This window comes from Pseudorasbora parva, chromosome 10, assembly GCF_024679245.1.
Source record: "Pseudorasbora parva isolate DD20220531a chromosome 10, ASM2467924v1, whole genome shotgun sequence".
In the NCBI taxonomy this organism is placed as follows: domain Eukaryota; kingdom Metazoa; phylum Chordata; class Actinopteri; order Cypriniformes; family Gobionidae; genus Pseudorasbora; species Pseudorasbora parva.
The window spans coordinates 48,632,414-48,659,165 of NC_090181.1; the positions used below are offsets into that span (position 1 = coordinate 48,632,414).

Below are 26,752 nucleotides of genomic sequence, written 5' to 3' on the forward strand. Positions count from 1 at the left end.
GTTGCTGGAGACGAGGTCAACAAAGACAAACACAGAAAGAGCACTGTCAAGGACAGAAAAAGGGGTATATTTTAAAAGTAACCAATGAAGTTACTTTGTTGTAAGGGTTTTTTGGGAGGGATTGACCAATGAAATGACTTTTGAGGAAAGTTTGTGGCAGGGCTGTGAATGGGTGTCCCTTATTTTGCCACACTGAAGGTGTGTAGGACTATAGTATACTATATATCACTGCATATTTCTGATCAGCTTCAGACTTTACCAGATCAAGAACAGAAACTCCAGGTAAGATATGTTTTAAACAATATGAACAGGCAGTGTGAATGTGTTGGATAAATCTTCACAGCAAATCAATCTACAAGTTCACTGAAAGGAAAAGTTAAGTTTTTCAGAGGATAAAGACGTGAGAAATTGTGAAACCATGATTTTAAAACTGGAGAGACTAGACAGTGCAAAGTTATATTTAACGTATTATATTATATTTGAATGATTATATTAGTATGTGTGACCAGTACTGGCAGGATGAGTCTAATGCTAATTATGAACTACTGCCAAAACTAGCGGCAAAGCAACCCGTGTCTACTGATCCCAATGCTCCAAATAGTAATTGTATTAACATATATTTATTTCTATTGTTTTCTGAGTTATCCACCTTCCTAAATATTTGCTTTGTTTTAATAATTAAGAAAAATTGCAGTTTGTCTCTGCTTGCTTCTGGATGACTGGCACCTCTGAACACAGGTTTGGTATCATTGTAAAGCACAACAAGCGAATTCTTCATGTCATGAGTCTGAACCAATGAAATGTGGTGTTCAAACTCATGCTGATGTAAACAAAGCCCTCTTAATCGATCTGACTGACAGATCCGAAGTGGCACTCAAAGACCAGATAGCTCGCAATCCTAACATAGAGGTAACATAGACAGAATTACAGTCTTGGCGAGTATTCACCCAAACATTATCAGTTCAGTCTTAAAGGAACGTTTGGGTAACCTTTGGGAAAGAAAAATATCTGATGTGTAACATTATATCAGTGCATTACAGTAGGTCTTAATATAGAGGCTGTCTGTCTCAGTGTTGTTTAAACAATTGTGGTATCATGGCACAAATGTTGTATTACACGTATTAACAGAAACTATATCCTACATAACATGGGCCTTACAATTCATATACTTTGAAAATAATGTATGGAAGCGATCACTGATTGAGAATGTACTAAAATTGCTGATTCTTTGACTGTATATGGTTAAAATATTGTTTGTACAGGTTTAATTAATGCTTACAGTACATCCAGTTGTTGGTTTTACATCTAGACTTAGAGTAGTGAAGCAACATTAGATCAGTGACCTCGTGGATGAACTCACCAACATCACTGATGACCTCACGGTTGACCTTACTGACCTCACTGATGACCTCACGGTTGACCTTACTGACCTCACTGGTGACCTCACGGTTGACCTTACTGACCTCACTGATGACCTCACGGTTGACCTTACTGACCTCACTGATGACCTCACTGATGATGTCAGTGGTACGCTGCTGCTCCCCAGTGGTCGGTCATCAGAGTCCATAACACACATTTCCTCAACTGTGTGTCAAGGATTCATTGGCATTCTTAACCAAACTCAATCAGGATTATTTGTGTTTTGACAAATGGAGGCCTATAACCTTAAATAATAATGATGCAAAACTGTTGGATCATATTTTTGCACAAATAATAAAGTTGTGTTTAGATACAATTATAGATTATTTATAGGTATTATTATAGATTTATATAGTCTGGCTTTATAATAGGATGACATTTTAGCTATAATATTCAATTAAAACAAACAAACAAAAATATTTGATTTATTCAACAAACAAAATTTTTTTTGTTTTGGTCAATACTTTAAAAGGGCAATACACACGTTATACAGTGTAAAAGTTAAACTTCCATACGGAAATACAGGGAGTGAAGTAAAGCGACCGATGCCTCGATATGGAACGTCGTGAAGATATCAAAACCCTGAAGTTACACCTTGATCAATAAACCCAGAGAACAGAAGAGTATTTTTATTTATCTCAGTGTCAGAAATTGACTTGCCCTATATGGGCCATATTTTGCCTCATCGATTGTTCATTTGGATTCAGCATTCAGGGGCATTTTTTACCTTTATAAGGGCGATTTGTAATGAGGTTTGTTGTTACGGGAGGAAGGAGGCGGGAACTGGTGAATGTTCAACAAACTTTAATCAAATATTACCTAGCAGTGATCTAGCACAGTGTGTGTGTTCTCCCTGGGTTCTTCGGCAGTCTGCAGACTAAATCTCCTCTCTTAACGTTTTCAAGACGTTTTGCCCGTGCATTTTTTTTTGTTGCAGTCGACTGTTTAGTCCATCTGATGGGCATGATCGCTGTTTGGCGTGCTTGGGCCTTGTGCACGATGGACACGCGTTCATGGATGAGTCATGTTCCCACTGCGGGAACCTGGCCATCGCGGTGTTGCGATCGAGACTCCATGATCTCCGTTCAGGAGCAAGATATCTGATCCTCTTTACCCCACCCCAATCTACTTCCTCCACAAAAAAACAGGCCTTGCATGCTAGACTACAAGGCGAAGGGGCTCAGAAACATGCACGAGAGCAGTACTGACCACGCATTCATGCAAGAGCTGTGTGCAACCAACCTCATCCTACAGGCAATGAAGGTTACTGCACGCTCTCTCGGTCAGGTGATGTCCACTGCTGTGGTCCAGGAACGCCATCTATAGCTCAGTCTGGCAGATCTGGCCAGATATTTACGAGGGTTACATAAGTAACTAAGGCGATTGCCTACCTTCCTATAGCTTATTTTATGTTTCTGCATTTTTCAGTCGATTTCACACATTTCAATCTGCCAATAGTTCAACTATTAAAATGTGTACAGGTTTATGTAACAATAACATGTTAACTGGCAATACATTATTTTGCTGATGATATCCTCTGTTGGGTCTTCTTCTTCTGAGGTTAATTCAAGGCTTATTTATCACAGCGATGATGAAAAGAGGATGAAGCTTGATGCTCTGTTTATCGCGGTGATGGGAGTTTACACACTGCATGGCTCACGTAGACGATTACCGTGTGAATAGCTTGTGCTGTGCGTGTGAATGGTCACATTAAAGATAATGAGCAGAAGCGTGAGAAGTATACCTCTCGTAGTCTTCATACGGATTACATAAACAGAGAATATTTGTTTTGTTGAAAAATTGAAAAGAAATATTGAGTTCTGGAGGACTCTTCCTATTTTATTAATAGTTGAATAAATGCTATCAAAATGTTTTTTTCTCCCACAACTATTATATCTGTTACGAAGCATCCATTTATTTCTTTCCAAATCCTTTTTTAAAGGGGGGGTGAAACACTCAGTGTCAGTCAGTCTCATGTCAATCTTGAGTACCTATAGAGTAGTATTGCATCCTTCATATCTCCGAAAACTCTTTAGTTTTATTATTTTTATAAAAGAAATATGGGCTGTACCGAGTCTTTCCGGAAAAAAACCGAGCGCCTGGAGGCGTATCGAGTGGGCGGAGCTAAAGAATGACGAGGCGTATCGAGTGGGCGGAGCTAAAGAATGACGAGGCGTATCGAGTGGGCGGAGCTAAAGAATGACGAGGCGTATCGAGTGGGCGGAGCTAAAGAATGACGAGGCGTATCGTGTGGGCGGAGCTAAAGAATGATGAGGCGTATCGAGTGGGCGGAGCTAAAGAATGATGAGCGCGCAAAGCGGTGACGTCCTCAAGCGTGGAGAAACCCATCTATCTCAGCTAATACAGATAATGATCCACAATCAAATCTGAGGCTGAAATAAATTGAACAGGAGAAACGGCAACATCAGGATGTCCGTCTCTGTGGTATGGACTGTATTTAGGGGCCTTTGTGTGCAGTTTATGAGGACATGATTCGGTTTATGGACTATTGTATGTGACTAGACCTTAGAGGTAGCAAGCAAAACGGTTTTGCACGTCAGAGTCAGAATAGTGTAACGTTATACAGAACAACAATGGAGTAACCGTTAGCGCATTTGAATGACGAAGCACGCGATCGTATCGTTTACTGATGTTTACTCATGTGACGGTAGCCAATAGCAGAGACATTTGAAGTTGATTTACTCACCGGCATCTTCCAAAGCAGGACCGCTCTGTCAAAAACACACTTCGTTGGTATGATTTGGTGAAGTCCTGACAGCAGTGACCGTGGAGATCCACTTTGCGACGCGACTGAAGCGATGTTGTGAAGCTTCCCGTCATTTCTGCGTTCAAATCGGTTCAAATGCAGCGCTGCCTTCCCAGAATGCTGTGCTGAAGCGTTGAAGTCGCTCGACGTCACCCAGAGGAATAAAGTGGAGCACGGCGCGCCACATAAGTGTTCACGGACGACTGGATCTGCAGCTGAGAGTGTGTATGGGCGTGCGTTTCCTCTCTCGCTCTAGTCACGCACACACACCCTACCGGGAGAAGAGCCTGTACGGCCCATACAAGGACCTTCCGCTCTATTTAACGTCAAATAGACCCATACTCGAAAAAAACTCGCCGAAACTTGTGAGAAACCGGAAGGAGTATTTTTGACACAGAAATACTCCATCAAACGTCCAACATTAGTTTTTGAAACTTTGTCTATGTTTAGGATGGGAATCCAAGTCTTTAAAGGTGTAAAAAGCTCAGTATGCATGAAACAGCATTTCACCGCCCCTTTAAGCAACTGGACTCAATTATCCTACCCTTTATTTGGAATTTATTTGAAATAAAAACCATAGAATTAAAGAAATACATCTCTCCAAATCTGGCTTAGATTAGAACAGGATGAATGTACCCCCTATGATCTTGGTGCTATGATTCTTTCACCAACAAGCTGTAAAAAAGAAATGTACAGAAGTAGGCCTGTCATAGTGTTATTCGTATTTGGAAACAAATTAGACCTCTCTTTGCGGTGAAGACATTACCTTTATCAATACCTATAGATGACAATCCCTCTTTAATACCTTCTAGATAAAGGTTTTCAGCAAAGGAGAGATGTAGGAATTCAGGCAGTAAGTGATCTATATCAAGATGGTGCTTTGATCTCCTTTGAAAAACTTCAGGAAAAATACAAACTGCATAGAAACCATTTTTTTTAGGTTCTTGCAAGTCAGGAATTACGAACGATCCTACTTAGACAGTTTGGTGTTTCAAGACATGAGCTTGGTTTGTCAAAGTCACAACAGCAATTTCTTTCCTATGAACTTTTAACGGCCAAAAAGCTTATCTTAACATTCTGGAAAAATAAATTGCCACCTCCTTTCCAGCTTTGGCTTGACGAACTCACAAATACACTTTATCTGGAACGTATGCGGCTCTTTCTAAGGAATAAAAGACAACAGATTGCTAAAACTTGGGAACCCTTTATAAGGTATTTAGGGTGAGGAGACGGAGACGGAGGAAAGAGATGCTGACTTAATTTGAATTGGATCTAATAGATAAATAAATATGACTAATAACTAGCACTTCTCCCTATGTAGTGCGTATCAGGCAGACGAAGGGGTGGGTGGGTTAGAGTTTGGCACCACTTTATATTAGGTGGCCTTAAGTACTATGTACTTGCATAAAAAATAACTACAATAACAGAACTAAGATAACAGAATAACAGAATAAGTTGTGACGCTTTCAATAACACAATCACTCTCGTAATGTTGGCTTCTTCTCCGCGACTCATAGTTACCCAAATAGTCTTTGATCAGCACCTTGTCTCCCCCTACTGTCCACATGAGGGTATTACTCATCACAGATCCAGCATAATAACACTCATTGAAACAATATCATAAGCACAGTAAAACAATCAAATACATTGAAAGCAGGAAATTAAAATAAAGAATTCTCCCTGTGATTATACATACAGGGTTTCACATGTACGAAAATATGTCAAAATATGACACTTAACAGTTCTGAATGATGCATTATTCACTTCTCTTTGACAATAATGATGGAGAATTTTAAGTCGTTTTTGCTGCTATGTGAAAAAATTTACTAAAATGTACCGGGATGCCTTAAATACTGCACACATTACAATTAACAATGCAGAACCTTGAACTGAGGAAAACAGTTGTGTATGCTTATATACACATCGAATGATAATCAACATATCAGGTGTTCACAATCAGAAACCACAAACAGATAATGAGAACTCAACACAACAACGCAAAATAAGACAATGAAACTAAACAAGACAAGGTTGTGGTATGCATCGTCTCCACTGACCTTCACTGACATTCACACAGGTCTCCTTGTTGACGATTCCAAGATGGCGGCTCTTATGATGTCCCTAAAGCAGCCGAGCTGGATCTACTGTACATGTTTATGGTTGGCAACCCTAGTTATGGTGAATGCACAGGTAAGTGCACTCCCTCAGACAAAATGTGGAACTATTTTTTTTGTAAATTATTTTATTAACCATTTCTTCAAAAATAGGAAGTGATACAACCCAAACCTGAGAAGCTTCAGATTGTGAATGAAAATACCAAAGAAAACACTAAATATCCAGGTAAGATTGAAATGTAAAAAAAAATAAAAATGAATGTGTTATCAACAATAACATTAGCCTGGATGCCAGCCCCACCCACAACATTTGAGTTCGGGAATTTCAGTCTGGACTTTATCCGTTGTGGAGCAACTATATGCTCTAACAAGAGCTGTTTGGACCAATTAAATTGTCAGGGCGGGCTTTATACGATGATGGACAGATGATAAACCGTAACGTAAGCATTCATGTCCCCAAAGAAGGCTTGGGTTGAATTTGTTCTTTACACTCATCTTCTTCTTCTTCCAGCGTTGACTTCTGTTGACAACTATGTGTCGCTCCGTTGCTCTGATTGGTTGTCGGTCTGTCCAATCGAGGTCTTTCCTGGTTGAGTTGAAACACGCCCCATAATCACAGCCCAATGAGCATCAGACTCATATTCTGACTAGAGCTGAGGATGACGACCTCAGACTACAACAACATAGGGACAGGTTCATAATCATTAGAAGGAAAAATTGTCTCAGGTTATGTATGTAAACCAATTCTCCAAGAGGGGAATGAGATGCTGCATCATGGAAGACTCGGTAAACCCAGCTTGATCGACAAGCAATTTGATGGCGATTCGTCCTGCAACTCAGTCTGGAAACCTTTACATTAATTTCTACTGTTTCTGTTTCACTGTTGGGGGAACCAATCACAGACTGGCTTATCCACCTGGCGCACTATTAGCGGGTTTAACATGATGACGGATAGAGAAGCGAAAGGTTGTTGCCCATTTTATCACGCCTCTTGTGGTCTTATTGGTTGATGGACTATCCAATTGCGTACAGAGGGATTTAATAATGCTCGTTGATCACGCATGTTGAGCAGTAGAAAATACAGAGCAGAATCCCCAGTGTTCAGTCTTAAATTGAGCTTGGTCTGGTGATAGCCAGACAAGCGTCACGGTATTGATGCTGTGGGCATGCCTGCTGTGAAACCGGTGTTTGAAGCGCGTGTGCCAAAAAACACACCAATTCTAATGTCTGGACGTAGTGTAACTCATCAGCGAGATCATAAATGTGCACATATGTCACGGAATACCCAGAATACCCAGAATACCCAGAATCTAATTGTCTGAAGGAAGATGCTCAGGCATGCCCGAAGGGAGAAACATATGCGGAGAGGGCCTGCCTTATTCAGCAAAAACTTCATGCTAGGGAAGTGGTTCATGGAAATTGTCCAGTTCAAATAATTAGACAGATGAGCCATAGGTGGTGCAATGGATCGTACCTCTATTGTGGACACCCATTTCCCAATAGGGTTGAACGATTTTGGAAATTTGGGAAATAGCTTTTTTTTTTTTTTACCAATATTGCAATTGCAATTTAATATGCAATTTATTTAAGCTCTTTATCATCTGTATTATTCAACAATAAATCATTGTATAGTAATAGTGGGAATCTTTACCCAGATAGCAGACAAACAGTGAATCAGCGTTGAATCAATGTTAATGCATCAACTAAAATATCATTGAATCAATGTTGAGATCTCAATGTTCAGAATGTTGATTTTTCATCAGGTTTGCACCCTGAAATAATGTTATTTCAACTATGAAAAATAGATCAAGATGGGCTAAAAATCAATAGTTTTACAACTAAAATTAAACCACTTATTTAAGTGAATCAATGTTGAATCAATGTTAATGCATCAATCAAAATATCATTGAATCAATATTGAAATATAACATTGATTTTTCATCAGGTTTGCACCATGAAATAATGTTATTTCAACAATGAAAAATAGATCAATCTTGCTTTATGTACAGCAGGATTCTATGCCAGTTCATTTGTCTCTTTATTTTATTCATTTTAATCAGAGACCATGTGTGGCTGCAGTCGATATGATTTTGCATCAAAAGGTCACTCAAAGTAAACAACATCCTTCAGTTTACATGCAAATGTATTTATTTATGCCCCCACAGTTACAACAGGAAATCTCACATTGACTTGAAACAATTACATCTGAATTTATGACACAAATGAGAAGAGCCTGGAAAAACATGACAACCTGCATCTGCAAAATGGAAGTAAATACAAATGTAAACTTGCCAATAAATACAGAAATGACACAGTACTACTGAAAGAAAGAAGGTAGAAGAAAGAATAAAATCCTCCAAACTCAGGGGGTTCCACCAGGAGCAATGCCCCGAAGCCTTTCAGGTTGTAATGGAGCCAGTTCTGCACCGTCCCAGCAAAGATAAACTCTGATGCCTCTTATTATCAGCATTCACAGCATCTAAAACAACAAGAAGTTAGTAAATATTTGGAAATGTGATTAATTATACATTACAAATATAGCCTACTACAAAATGAAGTAAAACTTGAAATTTGATCAAAATCTTGATATCCCAGTTAAAACGGTAACATTAGATTCAGGACTATTAATGCATTTTAGTACAGACTTTAAAGGACCTGCAGACGCACAATGAATGAAAAAGCAAAGTGAATATATCCGGTGTTTTATCTAATAATATTATTGTATTTAATAGTAAATAAATAAAGTGTGAAAATGAAACAAGTAAATGAATGACCAAATAGCGGAGCTGTATAGGCTACATGGTGGTTTGGAAGAGATTTTTTTTCCATTTACAACACGAACTGGAGGCACAACTGTTTACTAAATTTCTGTAGTTTGATATAGCTGCCTACAGAACTTAAAGATCTCACTCTTTTCTTTTTTTCTTGCTGCATTAAAGATTAAACTGTAATGATGTAATTGTGATCTGCTCTCGTGATGATTTCTCACAGCTGAAGCAGAGCTAAGAGCTGATTGTATTTCCCCTCAGCGCTAACAGGTCAATCAGTTCTAGTTCTGCTTCAGCTGTGAGATACTCTCACGAGTGGCGAACACAATTACTGACAAGCCAGAAATTCATCTAATCATCCGATCGCCTCTCGTTTATACACTGGACAAATATAGGATGATTCAAAATGATTCATCTGTGTGCAACGAGCAAGATACGTTTGTGGATCCGCGCTGCACATTGATGCATTGATTGACTTGTGAGTCGATCCTATATGGTCTCAATATCCAAATGAATCAAATAGGATCGACTCACAAGTCAATGAATGCATGTGCAGCACCGTTTCAAAAAAAAAAAAGAGTTGCACAAGTCAGAATTTGGACACAATTCATAGTGTATGCCAATCTTAAGAAAAAAAAAATTACAAATATGATATGGTTTGGTGAAAAACAAACTGAAACTCAATGTATTAAGATTATCCTGGCCGTTGGTTGTGTAACTTACGAGGGCGCTCATGTGACTATTATTAACATTGCAGTTCACTCTAACTCGCTGAGGAGAAGCACACAAGTTGTAAAACATAAAGATGAATAAAAACACTAAATTAAAATTGAGATGAATTTTATAATTATATTTTTGTAGGCCACTTACCTCTATAAAACATGGTCGTTGTCCTGTGTCTTTTTCGCGATTGAAGTCTGTTCAGCTGCGCTTGCTTTGGTTGATTGGTGGATGTCTTGAAGGTGCATTACCGCCACCTGCTGGATTGGATTGTGGCGCATTCGATAGGGACACATATTCTAAACTCTTTATTAACTCTGTATTCTTTAGATAAATAATGAAATGCATGTACATTCTACATGATTTCAATAATAATAATAGGCTACATTTTTATTTATTTCAAACTGATAGACTAAATTTATGGTAGAAGTTCTTTGTTTTTTTTTGTTTGTTTGTTTTTTACATTTTTTATTATAATAACATGAAAGACATAATGACAACATTACATGCCAGTAAGCAGGAAAATAATACCTTTTAAAAAGATTCATAGTTTTTACAGCTTTCTTATTGGAAGAGTCAGAAATCAAACACGCATACAATTTTAACTTTTCCAGAAAAATTTAAAGAAAGGCTTAGAATTACAAAATTTACATTTATGTATTCTTTGTGGATCCACACACTCGTTGGTGTACTCATCGTATCCTTTGAGGATAATAAATGTGCTAACATTCACACAAATGTACCCAATTGATTTGGACTTGCCTTAACATGTTGAATAATGGGACAGATAGATTGACCGTAAGCCTCACCGGTGGAGAATTAAGATGACCAAACATCAGCATTGATTCAATGTTTGTCTTTTCAACACTGAAAAGCATGGAATTATCAACATTGATCCAATATTATTTAGCAGTGAATTTTCAACATTGGTCCAGTATGGTGTTAGCATTGAATTTTCAACATTGATCCAATATTACTTAGCATTGAAATTTCAACCTCAACCAAAATGATGATTCTGATGGAATTTCAACATTGAATCAATGTCACCATGCTATCTGGGTAGGCACCTCACTATCCGATTCCGATTCTGGGAGTCACAGTCTGATTCCAAAACAATTCTTGAACTTTATTCTTATGAATTAATCTTTTTAATACAATTTTAAAACAAACAAAAAAAATTATATATATATATATAATATATATATATATATATATATATATATATATATATATATATATATATATATATATATATATGTGTGTGTGTGTGTGTGTGTGTGTGTGTGTGTGTGTGTGTATACAGTGTATATATTTTAATACTGATGATTTTGGCATACAGCTCATGAAAACCCAAAATTCCTATCTTAAAAAATTAGCATATCATGAAAAGGTTCTCTAAACGAGCTATTAACCTAATCATCTGAATCAACTAATGAACTCTAAACACCTGCAAAAGATTCCTGAGGCTTTTAAAAACTCCCAGCCTGGTTCATTACTCAAAACCGCAATCATGGGTAAGACTGCCGACCTGACTGCTGTCCAGAAGGCCATCATTGACACCCTCAAGCGAGAGGGGAAGACACAGAAAGACATTTCTGAACGAATAGGCTGTTCCCAGAGTGCTGTATCAAGGCACCTCAGTGGGAAGTCTGTGGGAAGGAAAAAGTGTGGCAAAAAACGAGACGAGGTGAGCGGACCCTGAGGAAGATTGTGGAGAAGGACCGATTCCAGACCTTGGGGGACCTGCGGAAGCAGTGGACTGAGTCTGGAGTAGAAACATCCAGAGCCGCCGTGCACAGGCGTGGGCAGGAAATGGGCTACAGGTGCCGCATTCCCCAGGTCAAGACACTTCTGGGCTACAGAGAAGCAGCACTGGACTGGTGCTCAGCGGTCCAAAGTACTTTTTTCGGATGAAAGCACATTTAGCATGTCATTGGGAAATCAAGGTGCCAGAGTCTGGAGGAAGACTGGGGAGAAGGAAATGCCAAAATGCCTGAAGTCCAGTGTCAAGTCCCCACAGTCAGTGATGGTCTGGGGTGCCATGTCAGCTGCTGGTGTTGGTCCGCTGTGTTTTATCAAGGGCAGGGTCAATGCAGCTCGCTATCAGGAGATTTTGGAGCACTTCAATTGGCCTGCCAACTCTCCTGACCTGAACCCCATAGAGAATCTGTGGGATATTGTGAAGAGAAAGTTGAGAGACGTAAGACCCAACACTCAATAAAAGACCTGAAATATTTCAGTTGGTGTGCAATGACTCTAAAATATATGAAAGTTTAATTTTTATCATTACATTATGGAAAATAATGAACTTTATCACAATATGCTAATTTTTTGAGAAGGACTTGTCTGTCTGTCTGTCTGTGTGTGTGTGTGTGTGTGTGTGTGTGTGTGTGTGTGTGTGTGTGTAATTATAAGTGCTTTTTAAAATAATTACACATTTAAAATATTCAAACAATTGCATGTTAATCATTTTAAATATATAAACTAATATAGCTGCAAAACATAAAAGCTAGTTTTAGACTTATCTAAACATTGATATAACAGTGCCAGATGTGTGGCTTTAGCTGTAGTGCATTTCTAGATTGCTACAAGGCCATTTCATACAAATACATTTTTAATAACTTTACAAAACTTTTAAGCCTTTTTTGATTATGAAAATAATTATAATTTTCGACTTTACAGTAAACTGCCATGTGTCTGCTTTCAGATGAGACCATACATATGCATTTAGTGCAACAGATTCATGAACTGTATCTGTTTTAGTTAGAGTTTGCCATTTCTTAGGATTTTTTTCAAAAACGGGGGTGCAAGCTAACAGGTTAAAGCTACTGTACATCACATAGGGCGCACAATTTAACAACGATGTACAGTACAGCTATTATTTAGGCGTCAGTAACCTAAAAATGAGCTGCCCATTGAACTGCCTATAGGGGCCCGTCAGATAAGTTACAGCTTGGACATCAACGCAGTTGGTGAAGTCCCAGCCATACGTTATTTGGCAGTACCCATGTAGGCTATCTTTGGACAATACATAATGGGTCATTTTTCATACTTAGTGTTTTGTTTTTGTTTTGTTTTTTTATAGGTTGAACCTACTGCACAACACATAGGGGGCACAATCGTACACACTGATATTCAGTACAGGAATTAATTATGCCTCAATAACTTATTCGACAGGGCTCCTGTAGACTCCTGTCTCATTTCTAGGCTAATGAGGTCTAATAATAGCTGTGCTGTACATCAGTGTGTTAAATTGTGTGCCCTGTGTGACGTACTGTAGGTTTTACCTAAGTAATAGGTTCAACCCACTTGACTCTTTGAATGTGCATGTACAGTCTATCTGGCCCCTTTCAGATAGGTTTCAGGTGGCCAAACGATCACATCTGCAATCAGACTGTACGTGAATAGCCTATCTGACCTTGTCAGATAGGTTGCAGAACATCAAACCTTCCCATTTTCAATATTTTTCGGTGGGGGGTAGGGGGTAGTATCTTCTGTTGCTTCTGAAGGGCAGTACTAAATGAAAAATAAAATTATATTTAAAAATAATTAGAAAAATCCTGTTCAAAAGTTTTCACCCCTGCTCCTGCTTGACAGGACTTCTGACTGGAAGGTCGGCAGTTTGATTTTGTATTTGTCTATACATTTTATTTGCTGCTTGCACCTTTATTTTATAATGGATTTATTCAGTATTAATGCTGCCTTCATGTGCTCTTTTAGAATAATTGAGTTTCCAAGATTAAAATTGCTCGTGAACGCCCTCACATTTTGAAACTCGAATCCAATGATCACGTCTTCAGAAGTCAGAATTATCAAATTATCAATAGCACATGAAGGCAGCATAACTCTTTCCCCACCACTGATGAGCATTTCTGTCATTTCTCAGAAATAACTTGCCATTGATGGACATTTCTAGCTTTCTGTATCTTCACTGTAATACTGTATAGGTGAAGAAGCAGAAACAAACAATATCATATATAATCATATGCATTATGCATATGTAAAATAGTGTGATCATCAACCTTAAACATCATACACTCTAAATAATGCTGGGTTGTTTTTTAACCCAAAATGCTGGGTGAAGACTGTTGGGTAATTTTTGTTGGTTTATTTGATTACATTTTACATTTACATTTAATCATGTAGCAGACGCTTTTATCCAAAGCGACTTACAAAAAGGGGAGAGCAATAGAAGCAACAAAACAAGGCCAACAACCTGTAAGAGCTGTAAAAATTATTATTATTATTTTTTTTGACAAACAAACACAAAATTTAATTAGATAGTTAAGTGATATTCTGTATTGGTCAGGTGAATTGGAAAAGATGTGTCTTAAGATGATTTTTAAAAATGGCTACAGACTCGGCAGCACGAATTGAGATCGGCAGGTCATTCCACCAGGTGGGAACGGTCCAGGAAAATGTCCGTGAGAGCGATTTCATCCCTCTTTGGGATGGAACCACGAGGCGCCGCTCACTCGCAGAACGCAAGCTTCTGGAGGATATGTAAGTCTGAACAAGTGAGTTTAGGTATATTGGTGCAGAGCCAGTGGTTGTTTTGTAGGCGAGAACTAGTGCCTTGAATTTGATGCAGCAGCCATTGGCAACCAGTGCAGTTTGATGAAGAGAGGCGTAACATGCGCTCTCTTCGGCTCATTAAAGACCACTCTCGCCGCTGCATTCTGGATCAGCTGCAAGGGTTTGATATTGCATGCTGGAAGCCCAGCCAGAAGAGCATTACAAGAGTCCAGTCTGGAGAGAACAAGAGCCTGAACCAGGAGTTGTGCAGCCTGTTCTGATAGGAAGGGTCTAATCTTTCTAATGTTGTATAAAGCAAATCTGCAGGACCGGGCTGTTGTAGTAATGTGGTCAGTGAAGTTTAACTGGTCATCAATCACAACTCCAAGGTTCCTGGCTGTCCTTGATGGAGTTATGGTCGATGAACCAAGCTGAATGGAGAAATTTTGATGAAGTGCTGGGTTGGTTGAGACAACAAGTAATTCTGTCTTTGCAAGATTAAGTTGAAGGTGATGCTTGAAACACTTGAAAGAGTTGTTTTCAACCAGGTCTCATCTTTCCTCTCACAGACTAATCAACTGGACGTAAACCAGTCAGGCTTCAAAAAGGGCCACTCAACTGAGACGGCATTACTGTCAGTTACTGAAGCCCTGCGGCTGGCTAAAGCTGCATCCAAATCATCAGTCCTCATCCTCCTTGATCTGTCTGCTGCCTTTGACACTGTGAATCATCAGATTCTTCTGTCCACCCTCTCATCACTGGGCATCACAGGGACTCCACTCCACTGGTTTGAGTCCTATCTCACAGGTAGGTCTTTTAAGGTTGCCTGGAGAGGAGAGGTATCCAAAACACATCAACTGACCACGGGGGTTCCTCAGGGCTCAGTGCTTGGACCTCTCCTCTTCTCCATTTACACTACATCACTGGGACCCATCATTCAGGCACATGGTCTCTCTTATCATTGCTATGCTGATGACACACAGCTCTACCTCTCATTTCAACCAGATGATCCCACAGTAGCTGCACGAATCTCAAACTGTCTGGCGGACATCTCGGCATGGATGAAAAAACATCACCTGCAGCTCAATCTAGCAAAGACTGAGCTGCTTGTTTTCCCTGCTAACCCCACCATACAACACGATTTTACCATCCAGCTAGGTTCATCTCTGATTACTCCTTCGGGGTCGGTCAGAAATCTTGGAGTAATCTTTGATGACCAGCTGTCCTTCATAGACCACATCTCGAAGACGGCTCGGTCATGCAGGTTTGCATTGCACAATATCAGGAAAATCAGACCGTTCCTTACGGAGCATGCAACACAGCTTCTTGTCCAAGCCCTGGTCATTTCTAGACTTGACTATTGCAACGCCCTTCTGGCTGGACTTCCATCTTGTGCAATCAAACCGTTGCAAATGATCCAGAACGCTGCAGCACGTCTTGTATTCAATGAGCCCAAAAGGGCTCATGTCACACCTCTATTCATCTCTCTGCATTGGCTACCACTCGCTGCCCGGATCAAATTCAAAGCCCTGACTCTTGCTTATGGATCTTCCACAAGCGCAGCACCCGCATACTTCGACTCACTCCTACGCGTCTACACACCCACCAGAAGCCTTCGCTCCGCTAATGAGAGGAGGCTTGTGGTACCATCACAGAGAGGCATGAAATCCCTCTCTCGAACTTTTTCTTTCATTGTTCCAGGTTGGTGGAACGATCTTCCGTCCTCCATACGCACAACAGAATCACTCACTTCATTCAAAAGACAGGTAAAAACTCATCTCTTCCATGAGCACTTAATCTTACATTAAAAAAAAAAAAAAAAAAAAAAAAAAAAAAAAATCCCCCTCTATTTCTCCTTTCTTCTTTCCTTTTCTGGTCTTTGCTACGCTAAGCAGTGTACAAATCTTAGTATTTAGGGCACTTTTTGTGTTTCGTTGCCTCTTCTTGACGGATCGCTTCCTGTTCTCCTGAGTTGTAAGTCGCTTTGGATAAAAGCGTCTGCTAAATGCATAAATGTAAATGTAAATGTAAATGTAAATGTAAATGTGATGCTCCTTCATCCAGTCAGAAATGTCTGTCAGACAGGCAGCGATACGAACACTGACTGTAGGATCATCTGGTTGAAATGAGAAGTAGAGTTGAGTGTCATCAGCATAGCAGTGATAGGACGTCCTGAAGGGAGGAGGACAGAAGAACTGAAGAGTGATAGGACCCCTAGGGCCAAAAGAGACCTTAGGGATGTAACCCGGTCTGGAATTAAGAAAAGCCTTCACCATCCCAGGTTCAAATTCTAAGCATGAGGGCCCCACCGAGAGGGACTGAATGTCTCCAATTCTTTTGAGAGACAAAATAGCCAAAAGAAAGATAGTTTTTAAGTGTCAGAAACTTGTCCGACACCTCTTCTATAGGCTCGAAAGGGCCTACAGATAGGCCCTGGAGCACAGTGGCCAAATCCCAGGCCGGGACCCTCGAATGCACTACCAGCCTCAGCCTCAAGGTACCACAAAGGAAACGAGTGACTAACAGGTGTCTCCCCAAAGAAACCCCACCCAAAGGAGTGTGGACAGCAGCTAAGGCCACCACGTACACCTTTATTTTGGAGGGGGGTCAACCCTGCCGTGAACCTTTCCTGCAGGAACTCCAGCACTGTACCAACCAGGCAGTTAACTGGGTCCAACTGGCGATCTCTGCACCAAGCAGAGAACAATCTCCACTTTAGTGCGTATAATTTACTTGTGGACGGAGCTCTGGAGTGAAGAATGGTCTCAACGACCTCAGCCGAGAGACCCGCCTCTATGAGCTGGACCCCCTCAGAGGCCAGGGCCCACAGTTTCCATAACTCCGGGCGGGGATGAAGGAACACCCCACCCTCTTGAGAGAGAAGGTCCCTCCTGGTCGGAATCTCCATCGGAGAGCCTTCCAGGAGGGATATTAGGTCCGAAAACCAAACTCTGGTCGGCCAATACGGAGCCACTAGCAACAGACGGACCCCGTACCAGCGTACCCTCTCCAGAACTCCCGGAAGCAGAGTAATCGGGGGAAAAGCGTACATGGACAGCCTCGGCCACTCCTGTACCATAGCATCCAGCCCCAGAGGGGCTGGGTGCGACAGAGAGAACCACTGAGGGCAGTGAGAGTTCTCTTCTCTCCCTCTCCTTGATTTCAGTGGGGTTGAGCCATAGATACCTGTCTCTGGCCACCAGGGCTGCCATAGAATGGCCCACACATCTGGCCGTCTCCTTTGTGGCACAGAGAGCAAAATCAGCTGATTTTCTGAGCTCATTGATCACATCTCCCCCCACTTCATCTCTGCCATCCAGATCCCTTAGCAGGTCAGCCTGGTATGCCTGCATTATAGCCATCGTATGCCGACACGCCGCGGCCTTACCTGCCGCAGAGTACGCCTTACCCAGCTTTTAGGGATGATGCGGCTGAAGGCGAGAGATGGCTCGCAAGCGTCTCTTCAAACTTAGGCATCGCCCCATAACCGTACTGCTTCAGCCCTAGTATATTACTATACTTCGATGTTTGCGAGCTGAACACATGATATGATGCCGTTTTTTTCCAGGACCTAGACACCTCAGCGTGAAGGTCTGGAAAAAACGGCAAGCCCCGACGTTGAGGCTCTGCCGCATGGGACGGTAAGAAGCGCTCATCTAATTTCTAATTCTCATCTACATTTTTTTCTTTGATGAGGCTCTGATCTTTCAACTCGCCAGTCGATATTTAACCCTCAGAGCCCGACGGCATCGTCCGCGACGTCACACGGGACCTCCGATAAATATTTATATTATTTAATGAAAGTTTTATCGATTTTCTTACCGTTTTTCCCAGCAGAAAGCTAACGAGCTAGCCATCACGGGGGTGTCTTTGGTGTCTTTGTAGCCTTTACAGAAGGTTTTCTATCCAGCCTGGAACATGTGCATCTTTTCGGAGTTGTTCAGCAATAAATCAAAACGCTTACATCCAAGATTTATCCGCTTGATGTCCATAATTTATAAATGTTCCGTCATTTTTGCCGCTAGCTCGATGCTAGCTGCCATTTTGGATATCTCATGACGCTTTGCGTGAGGCTTTGACCAATGACAGGCTGATCCGTCAGCCACGTTGGTGTGCGTCATTACGCATGAACCCCAGCTCTGTTATTGTGGTATCCTATGGTAGAAGGCAATGTGTGAATTGCAAACAGACAAGGCAGGTCAAACAGGCCACCCCCTGGAAATGCAAAGCCTGTGATGTGGCCCTCTGTTTGATTCCTGATAGGAACTGTTTTGAGGCTTGGCACCTGTAAATATCCAAAATAGGCCAAAAACGCCTGGACTTTTTTTGGAAAAATGTAAATAGTTTTTGTTCTGTATAAGTTCTTATGTTTATTCCTGAGTTCCAGGACTCCAAAGACTTGAACAAACTGTTTTCCAGAGGAAATATGCTTAGCTTTTATTTATTTGTGTGTGTTTTCAATAAATATTTGAGTGATTCAATTTCCGTTTTATGTTTTCATTTGTCTTTATGGTCCCATAACTTTTTTTACATTCAGGTGACACCAATGCAACACAAATATACTGACAGTGCAACTTGTCTTGAAAAAAAAAGAGGTGTGTCAATTGTCTGTGCACAACAGGGTTGATGTTTTACAAGCTTTTTAGTAAATTAAACCAGGCGAAAAATTAATTGTAAAAATACCCTTAGGTCTTAAAGGGTTAACCTTTCCACTGCCCTCGTGAGCACCTCAACTAGCTCCTCACCCGCAGGTGACTGAAGTGGCGAATCTTCAGTCGCGATGCTCTCAACATCCACCTCCTCAGAGCTGAATGGAAGAAACCGCAGGGCGGGCTTCCAAACCCCGAGATGAGGCACTGGATCCCACAGGTGAGGGCTGAGATAAGGCTGGGCCCGTCTCAAACCCCTCTGAGATCCATTTGTAAACCCCACGACTGAAGCCGCCGCTCTGCCTTGGCAGTAGCGGGACCCAAGTCGCGGGGAACACGAGCCGAGGCACCCTCCTCGAAGAGTGCCCGGCGGGAGAGAAGCGTTCTTAATGGAAGCCGCTCACAATGCTTGCAAGCAGCCCCCTCAAGAGCTGCCTGGGCATGCTGCACTCCCAAACAAACAATACACATATAATGTGTATCCCCACCTGTGATGTAACGAGGGCAGGGATGAAGACATCTAGTGAATTGCTGTTCACTCGACATTTTTCTTTCTTTTTTCTCTTTATGTTATATATATATATATATATATATATATATATATATATATATATATATATATATATATATATATATATTTAACAAAGGTGGAAAATTCCTGCTTAGTTTCTCTACTAAGGACAGACAAAAACACAAAATAGACAGACAGATTCACACAGATCGCTTATTGAAGGCACAGAAGCTAGTTTCTGTTTTTGTTTGCGGGTGCTTTATAGTTTCCGGTCTATGATGTCACCCGCCTATGACGTTCCGTCTTCCGATTGGGCTGATTTGACACGCGCTTCATGACACAATCACGCAGAGGCGTTCTCACAGTGTTTCGATGCAGCTTGAGTTCCCTGATAGGGAACCCAGAATAGCAAATCCATTAATGGTAAAAATTGACAACATGACAACAGCCCAGCCTGCTGGGTTAAAATGGCACTGGGTTAATTTAACCCAGCATGTGTTCTGTCCAATATTTACCCAGCTCTTAGTTGCCAATTGGGTTGTTTTTAACCCAGCCATTTTTAGAGTGTATAAATCAAAACTGCCTAATGTTACTGAATTAAATGTTGACCCAGGACGAGCTATAGGACAGTGAAGCTTTGGGACTTTTGATGGACATCTACTCCAGGGGTGGCGAACGTCGGTCCTGGAGAGCCACAGTCCTGCTTAGTTTTGTTTCAACGCTAATCAAGCTAATTATGGTCTGAAGGGTTACTAGGAAGCTACAGTCAGGTAAATTTTATCAGAGTTGCACTCTGCAGGATTGAGGCTCTCCAGGACCAGAGTTCGCCACCCCATATCTACTCCAACCATATTTTGATCATAATTCTAACTACCATTCTCAGCTTGTTTTCTCAAAATGTTGCTTTTTTTAATGAAACTTACCCATATTCAAGTGTTGATAAAAAAAAGGAAGGCATGTAGCTAGAATAAAAGTAACAGATGGTTTGTTCTTTCTTTTGATATATTGCATGTTCATACAACAAAATATTCTGCGGGTCATGAAACTTTTGTGTAAATGATAAAAAATGCTGGTGGTGGCTGGCAACTTTTAAAAAATGCTGGCGGGGAAAGAGTTAAACTTTTTTATCGCCAGATGTAATTTTGTTGATATATATTATAAATGTTCTAAGTATATATTATCTTTTATTTGTTATTTACTGCAGCCTTGACATCAGAGCCCATTGAAATGGCAGCTCTAGGAAGACCTTTGTTTCCTGGTATGCTGTATGACTGCCGCAAGGATACCTTCATTCCAGGTGCTGTACTAACCTAAAATAAAAAAATAAATGTTTATTTCCCCTCTTCGCCAAATGTTGCATCACTAGTACTTGTGTAACAACACAATAAAACCTGCGTATTTCTTCAACAGTGCATTGCATCCACATAAAGGACTGTTACAGTCATTTCTCATTTCAGGTGTTACTCTGTGGGATAAGAAGGCACTGAGTGAAGATTTGGACACCCGTCCACAACCCAAGACAGATTTGAAGTTCAGTAGCTCAGACTCTCTCTCTAGTAAGTCCAATCTCCTGGATGTAAGTGCTTCCCTGAAGGCCAGCTTCTTAGCAGGGCTGGTAGAGGTGGGAGGATCTGCCAAGTTTCTGCGTGACACCAAATCCTCAAACCAGCAGTCCAGAGTGACAATGTATTACAGTGAAACCACCAGATTTGAACAGCTCACTATGAGCCATCTGGGCCAGATCACCTACCCTCAGGTGTTTGACCAGAAAACTGCAACTCATGTGGTTACAGCTGTACTCTATGGAGCTCAGGCCTTCATGGTGTTTGATCGGAGCTTTTCAGAAGAGGAAGAAAAGCAGGAGATTGAGGGAGAACTGAATGTCATGGTCAAGAAGATCCCTAAATTTTCTATTGAGGGAAAAGGAGCTATACAAATGACAGACAGTGATAATAAAAAGGCTGATAGCATCACATGCACATTTTATGGTGACGTCCGCCTTGAGCAGAACCCCACCACTTTCACGGAGGCCCTAGAGGTGTACAAGAAGCTCCCCAACATCCTGAAGGAGAATCCACAGAATGCAGTTCCAATCAAAGTCTGGCTGCATCCTCTTTCTCTACTGGATACAAAAGCTGCTCGGTTGGAGAGAGAAATCACCACACGTCTGGTTTCCAACACTGCAGATATAATAGAGGAGCTGGGAGAAGTAGAGAGGACATGCAATGACCTGTCTAGAAGAACGATGGTGAACGCTTTCAATGAGAGGCTGCGCTTACTTCAGGACTTTCTTAGCATTTACAAGACAATGCTCCTGAAAGCAGTCAGCAGGGTCTTGCCTGCTATACGAGAAGGAGAGATAGAGGAGAAGTCGCTGGAAGATATCCTGAAGATCCACTACAGCTCCCCTTTTAAAGCTGACAGTCTTAACCAGTGGTTAAATGATGCAAAGGCTGAACTTGCCCTATTGACTTCTCACACCAAGATGCTGGAGGGAATAAAAACTGAAGACTCAGAACATCTCAACACCTTCCTCTTTAATCTTAATATTGATGTTGTGGTCTGCTTGACCTTCACATCTCTAAATTATGAAGACCAGTATATTTCAACCCTGAAGGAGTTTTTGAAATCTGACAAGTTTAAAGAGCTAGATGGGGAACAAACCATGGTTTCTGTGGCATCTGTCAGAAAGTGGTTCAACGATCATGCTGTCGTCTCAAAGATGAGAGAGAACTTGTTGCTTTTCAAAAGTTTTTCAGAGGCTAATAAAGATGAGAAGAGATACCTATTCATTATGTCTGCCATCCCCGATCCATCCAGTCCAGGCTCGTCCATCCGTCTGTATGAAAAAGGGAAGCTGACAGACCCACATTTCCATCCCATGTCAAAGCCTCCCCCTCCAGAAGTCAAGGAGGTCCTGAAGCGCAGTGTGTCCCTGAAACTGCAGAAGTCCCCAAATGGAGAAACTGTGCAGTACAGAGTGGAGTACCGGCAGGTGAACGAGGAACAGTGGCATGTCATAAACACACCTAATGAAGTCTTTTCTCTGACTGGATTGAAGTTTGGAAGGCAGTACTTGATCCGCAGCAGAGCAGTGAGTAGAGTGGGAGTGAGTGAAGCCAGTGATACTATCGGCCCCATAACGTCTACACGTAAGTGTCATACGCATCTTTATCTTTTTATTTTAAAAAGATATTTGCTTCATTCACACAGTCAGTGTTTGTATTATTGACAACCATATTCCACAGGTGGGGATATTAATAATTATAGATTACATTAACGTAACGCTTTGAAAAAAGTTAAGAGACCACTGCAATTTTTTCTTAAATCAGCATCTCTACAAGTATGGAAGCCATTCCAATGTCTTTTGAATTCCAACACAGGCACACCTCATTCTACTGAATGAGGTGCTGATTAGGTGATCAATTGGAACAAATCTTATTTAATAAGGAAAAGTATTAATTAAAAAAACACTTCTGTGGTCATCACTGTCCTCTTGCATTAGGACCAGCTGGATGGCAAAAACCATCCTAGCAGTACCTCAAAAGAATAAAAAAATAACTAGTGACCATGCCAAAAAAGTTGCAAAGGACAGTTTTGAGTGAGGAAAAGAAGGGTTCAATTCTGGCTTTACTGGCAGAGGAATACAGTGAGCGTCAGGTTGCTTCCATCCTTAAAATTTCAAAAACTGCGGTTCATAAGAACAAGGTCAAGCAGCAGACATTGGGGACAACAAAGCTCATCCTCCCAAATTGATGGATGCTTGCTGGCATTTAGCCAAGTGGAAATCACTCTTGGAGACAGCCTTCTTTCAAACCTGGCTGCACGCACTTGATACCCCAGGTAGTCAGCATCACAACTCCCTGCCCTTATTACATCAGAACTTGGCTAAATGGATGTGTGGAAGTCTTGTTCATGAACATAGTTGCTGATTTTGTTTATGTTAATTGTTTGCTCTTGACATCTAAAGTGTTTTAGTTTTTCTATATTACTGGAACATACTGTGACTAGCACATACAACATTTATAACAATGTCAATGGATAATTTAATTTGTGTTAATTATAATGTGAAAGGACAGAGCAGCCCGAAAGTCAAAAGAAAGAAAATGCTTAATCAGCTTAGAAAAATGCGATGCTCTATTGCATTGCTTCTAGAGACCCACTTTTCTTATGAGGAACATTTAAAAATCATCTTTACCATATCCAGTTGCAATCATGTTTACCATGTCTGTCTTTTGCACATGGTAGTTATTCTAGAATAGTTTTATTGTGTACATCTAGAGCAGATTTACACAATGCCAAATAATGTTATATCGATCCATATAGAACTATATTTGATCATGCTTCCGTTCATTTAGGACACGATAAACAATTTAAATACTGCATGAGCGTCAACAACTGATTGAATACTTTAATATTAATGATAATGGACAAGAGATAAAATAATAGAAATAACATCCAGGAATAAAAAATATGTATTAGCAAAACAAAATGATATAGAGAATAAAATCTGGAAACGGACCATAAAAATTCTAGAATGTTAAAAGCGGGTGGAAAAAAAGGATGATTTGCTTGTATATAAAGCAGAAGGGGCACTAAAATACTATGAGATGAGTGGCAAAGCTAGTAGGCTATTGGCCTTTCAATTACGTAAGGCTCAAGCAAGCATAATAGTTCCAAATTGTGAATTAAAAAACATTTGTGAATTAAGAAATTTGAAAATATTCGTCAACGAAATGAACAATGTTGTTACGGTTCAGCGTGACAAACGAGTAAACACCAGCATCAGAAGAGCTACTGGAGGGACGTTACGCTCCTCACTTAAAACGGAATAAAAGTAGGATTCTGTTGTGACTGTTTAACCCCCTTCCTCCTCAGCAAGGACTCCAAGATGTTTTCATCTGAATCATCACCGGGGTAACTTACTCCCGTGCTCTGTCCTCTACCTCCGCTCCGCTTCACGCTCAACCGTATTTTTTTTTTAATACGCAAACATCTCACCGTCAAATTGAGTGGCGTAATAGTCGCGCGACACAAATCGATAAAGAAGTTTGTTGCCAACTCTTTTAATAATCTAATTTTATTGATTTTATAGATTCGTTGTTGCAGCCCTAAATAGTATTAATAACTGAATCAGGCAAACACACTCAATTGTGATTATGGCTTGCTCTGCCCCTCTGTCACTGGCCTCATTGTTTTAATTGTTCCAGCTATCCAGCCGCTAAACACTTCCACAATAAACTCCACGAAGGTGCGTTTTATGAAGTTTAATCATGAAAAGTGTGAAACTACAAAGAAGAGAAAACACAAGAATAAGTGTCACAAAATAGATAAATCATCACACAAGGCAAATAACCAACACCAATATAAGTTGTATATCAAAAGCATAGATTCATACTTTACAAACTTGAGTAGAAAAGGTAACAAACATGCTGAATTAAATGCTATACTAGAAAAGTTACAAAACACACCAAAATTACAAAACAACAATAAGGTACTCAATGCTCACTAAACAAAATCAAACAAAGTCACTTACAGATATTGCATTTCAAAGGGCTCTGATAGGCATGATGAAGCTGGAGGTCTGCAACCACATGGAGCACCTTGCACAACTCAAGAAATATGGCCTACTTCCTCTTTTAAACAGGAAGCCATAAGAAAACTAAGGGAAACTCAGAAATAAGTATCAAAATAAAAGTCCTTGTATAAACCAAAGCTTTAAAGTCCAGCACACCTTCTGAGAAAAGTACATTACAAAAAGTCATTTAAAAGCCATAATTATAATTACATATCATATAATTGCTTACACATAAAGTAATCCCTAGTGGATTTATCCAAGTCTTATGAATCGATACGATTACTTTATGATGAAGCCAAATCAAATATGGTGACATGTCAATAGTGTCAAACCCTCAGTAGTGCTTGTGTCAGGATTTGGGCTCTGGAAACAGCAGAAACATTTCTCTAAATACCTTCTGTGTTGGAGGATTTCTGCATGTGTTAGTAATGGATGCAGGATCATTTTCTCTTGACATGATGATAACACTCTTAATTTCTGTTGATTTCCACAGTCGCTGTTCCCGAGACCAGGGACGACTTCCTCCAATGTAAGTCACTGAGAACACAAGCAGAAAAACTCTGAGTGTGTTCATGTTCTTCCTGGAGAAGGGGAAACATGACAGAAGAGTTTTAGAGTTGATCATGTGAATGATGATTAAACTGAACTGAGACACTGCTGATATATTGAACATGAAGAGTTCAGCTACATTAAAAGACCAGATTCATAATTCCTGATGCTGATGTGTTTTCTCTCCATCAGATTCACTTCACCCCAATCTGGATATGAAAACATTGCATTCGTGGCTCCGTCTTTCTGAGGGGAACAGAGTGATTACTGGCATTTTCCAAACTGAGCAGTATCCTGATCATTCTGAAAGATTTGACTATCATCCTCAGGTGTTGTGTAGAGAAAGTGTGAGTGGACGCTCTTACTGGGAGATTGAGTGGAGTGGAATTGGTATCGTGGGTATAGCAGTGTCTTATAAGAGCATCTGCAGGAAGGGAGGGGGTGATGAGTGTGGGTTTGGAGGTAATGCTCAGTCCTGGGGTTTGATCTGGCATCCGTCCAGATGTGTATTCGTTCACAAAAACATAAAGACTGATCTCCCTGTACTGTCCAGCCGTAGAGTAGGAGTGTATGTGGATCACAGAGCAGGAACTCTGTCCTTCTACAGCGTCTCTGGAGACTCAATGAGCCTCATCCGCACAGTCAGGACCAGATTCACTCAGCCGCTCTATCCTGGGTTTACTATTAGTCTTGGATCAACAGTGAAACTTGTCTAATCAAAATAGATTACAGAGAGATTCTACCCATAATGCTGGGAGTTGTTATAGAGTCTCTTCATTACATTAATACTACAGCTGAACTTCTGTCACTGAAACAACCTGTGTGTGTAATAAATCCTCAAATAGTGTGTGTGACTTTGTGTTTCTGAGCTTTTCTTAGTGATGTTTTTATTAACACAATTTCAGGAGACGCACGTGCAGATAATTAAACCTAATTAAACACAAGTGGAGCACATCAAGCTAATCAACGATAATATGTGTGTATATTTTACCTTCTTTTGTTGACCATTTTCATTTTAGCATCCCTCCACCACCCCATCTCCTCACTTGATTCTAACAAACTCTCATTAGATGTCAACACAATCCATAATACACTCCAGTCCAGTTCTAGAGTATCTCTATCACGGGGGGTACTCTGGGTTCGGGCCAAATTCCCCCGGACA

General features: G+C 40.5%; 1 protein-coding gene across 1 annotated transcript; it reads left to right on the forward strand.

The window, feature by feature from the left end:
- The first annotated feature begins 145 nt into the window (after positions 1 to 145).
- On the forward strand, positions 146 to 26,444 carry LOC137091669 (stonustoxin subunit beta-like). The gene is made up of 7 exons (XM_067456301.1): positions 146 to 282; positions 6,262 to 6,376; positions 6,454 to 6,526; positions 20,668 to 20,760; positions 20,921 to 22,615; positions 25,535 to 25,570; positions 25,783 to 26,444. The coding sequence occupies exons 2-7, from the start codon at positions 6,287 to 6,289 to the stop codon at positions 26,304 to 26,306; spliced, it is 2,511 nt and encodes an 836-aa protein (XP_067312402.1). The 5' UTR covers positions 146 to 282; positions 6,262 to 6,286; the 3' UTR covers positions 26,307 to 26,444.
- The last annotated feature ends 308 nt before the right edge of the window (positions 26,445 to 26,752 follow it).

Bases quoted from the DNA above. Each gene is read 5' to 3' on its own strand.
- LOC137091669 (XM_067456301.1), top strand. From the start codon at position 6,287: ATGGCGGCTCTTATGATGTCCCTAAAGCAGCCGAGCTGGATCTACTGT. The intron at 6,377-6,453 runs GTAAGTGCACTC...CTTCAAAAATAG, and splicing joins TAGTTATGGTGAATGCACAG to GAAGTGATACAACCCAAACC. The intron at 20,761-20,920 runs GTGCTGTACTAA...TTCTCATTTCAG, and splicing joins CAAGGATACCTTCATTCCAG to GTGTTACTCTGTGGGATAAG.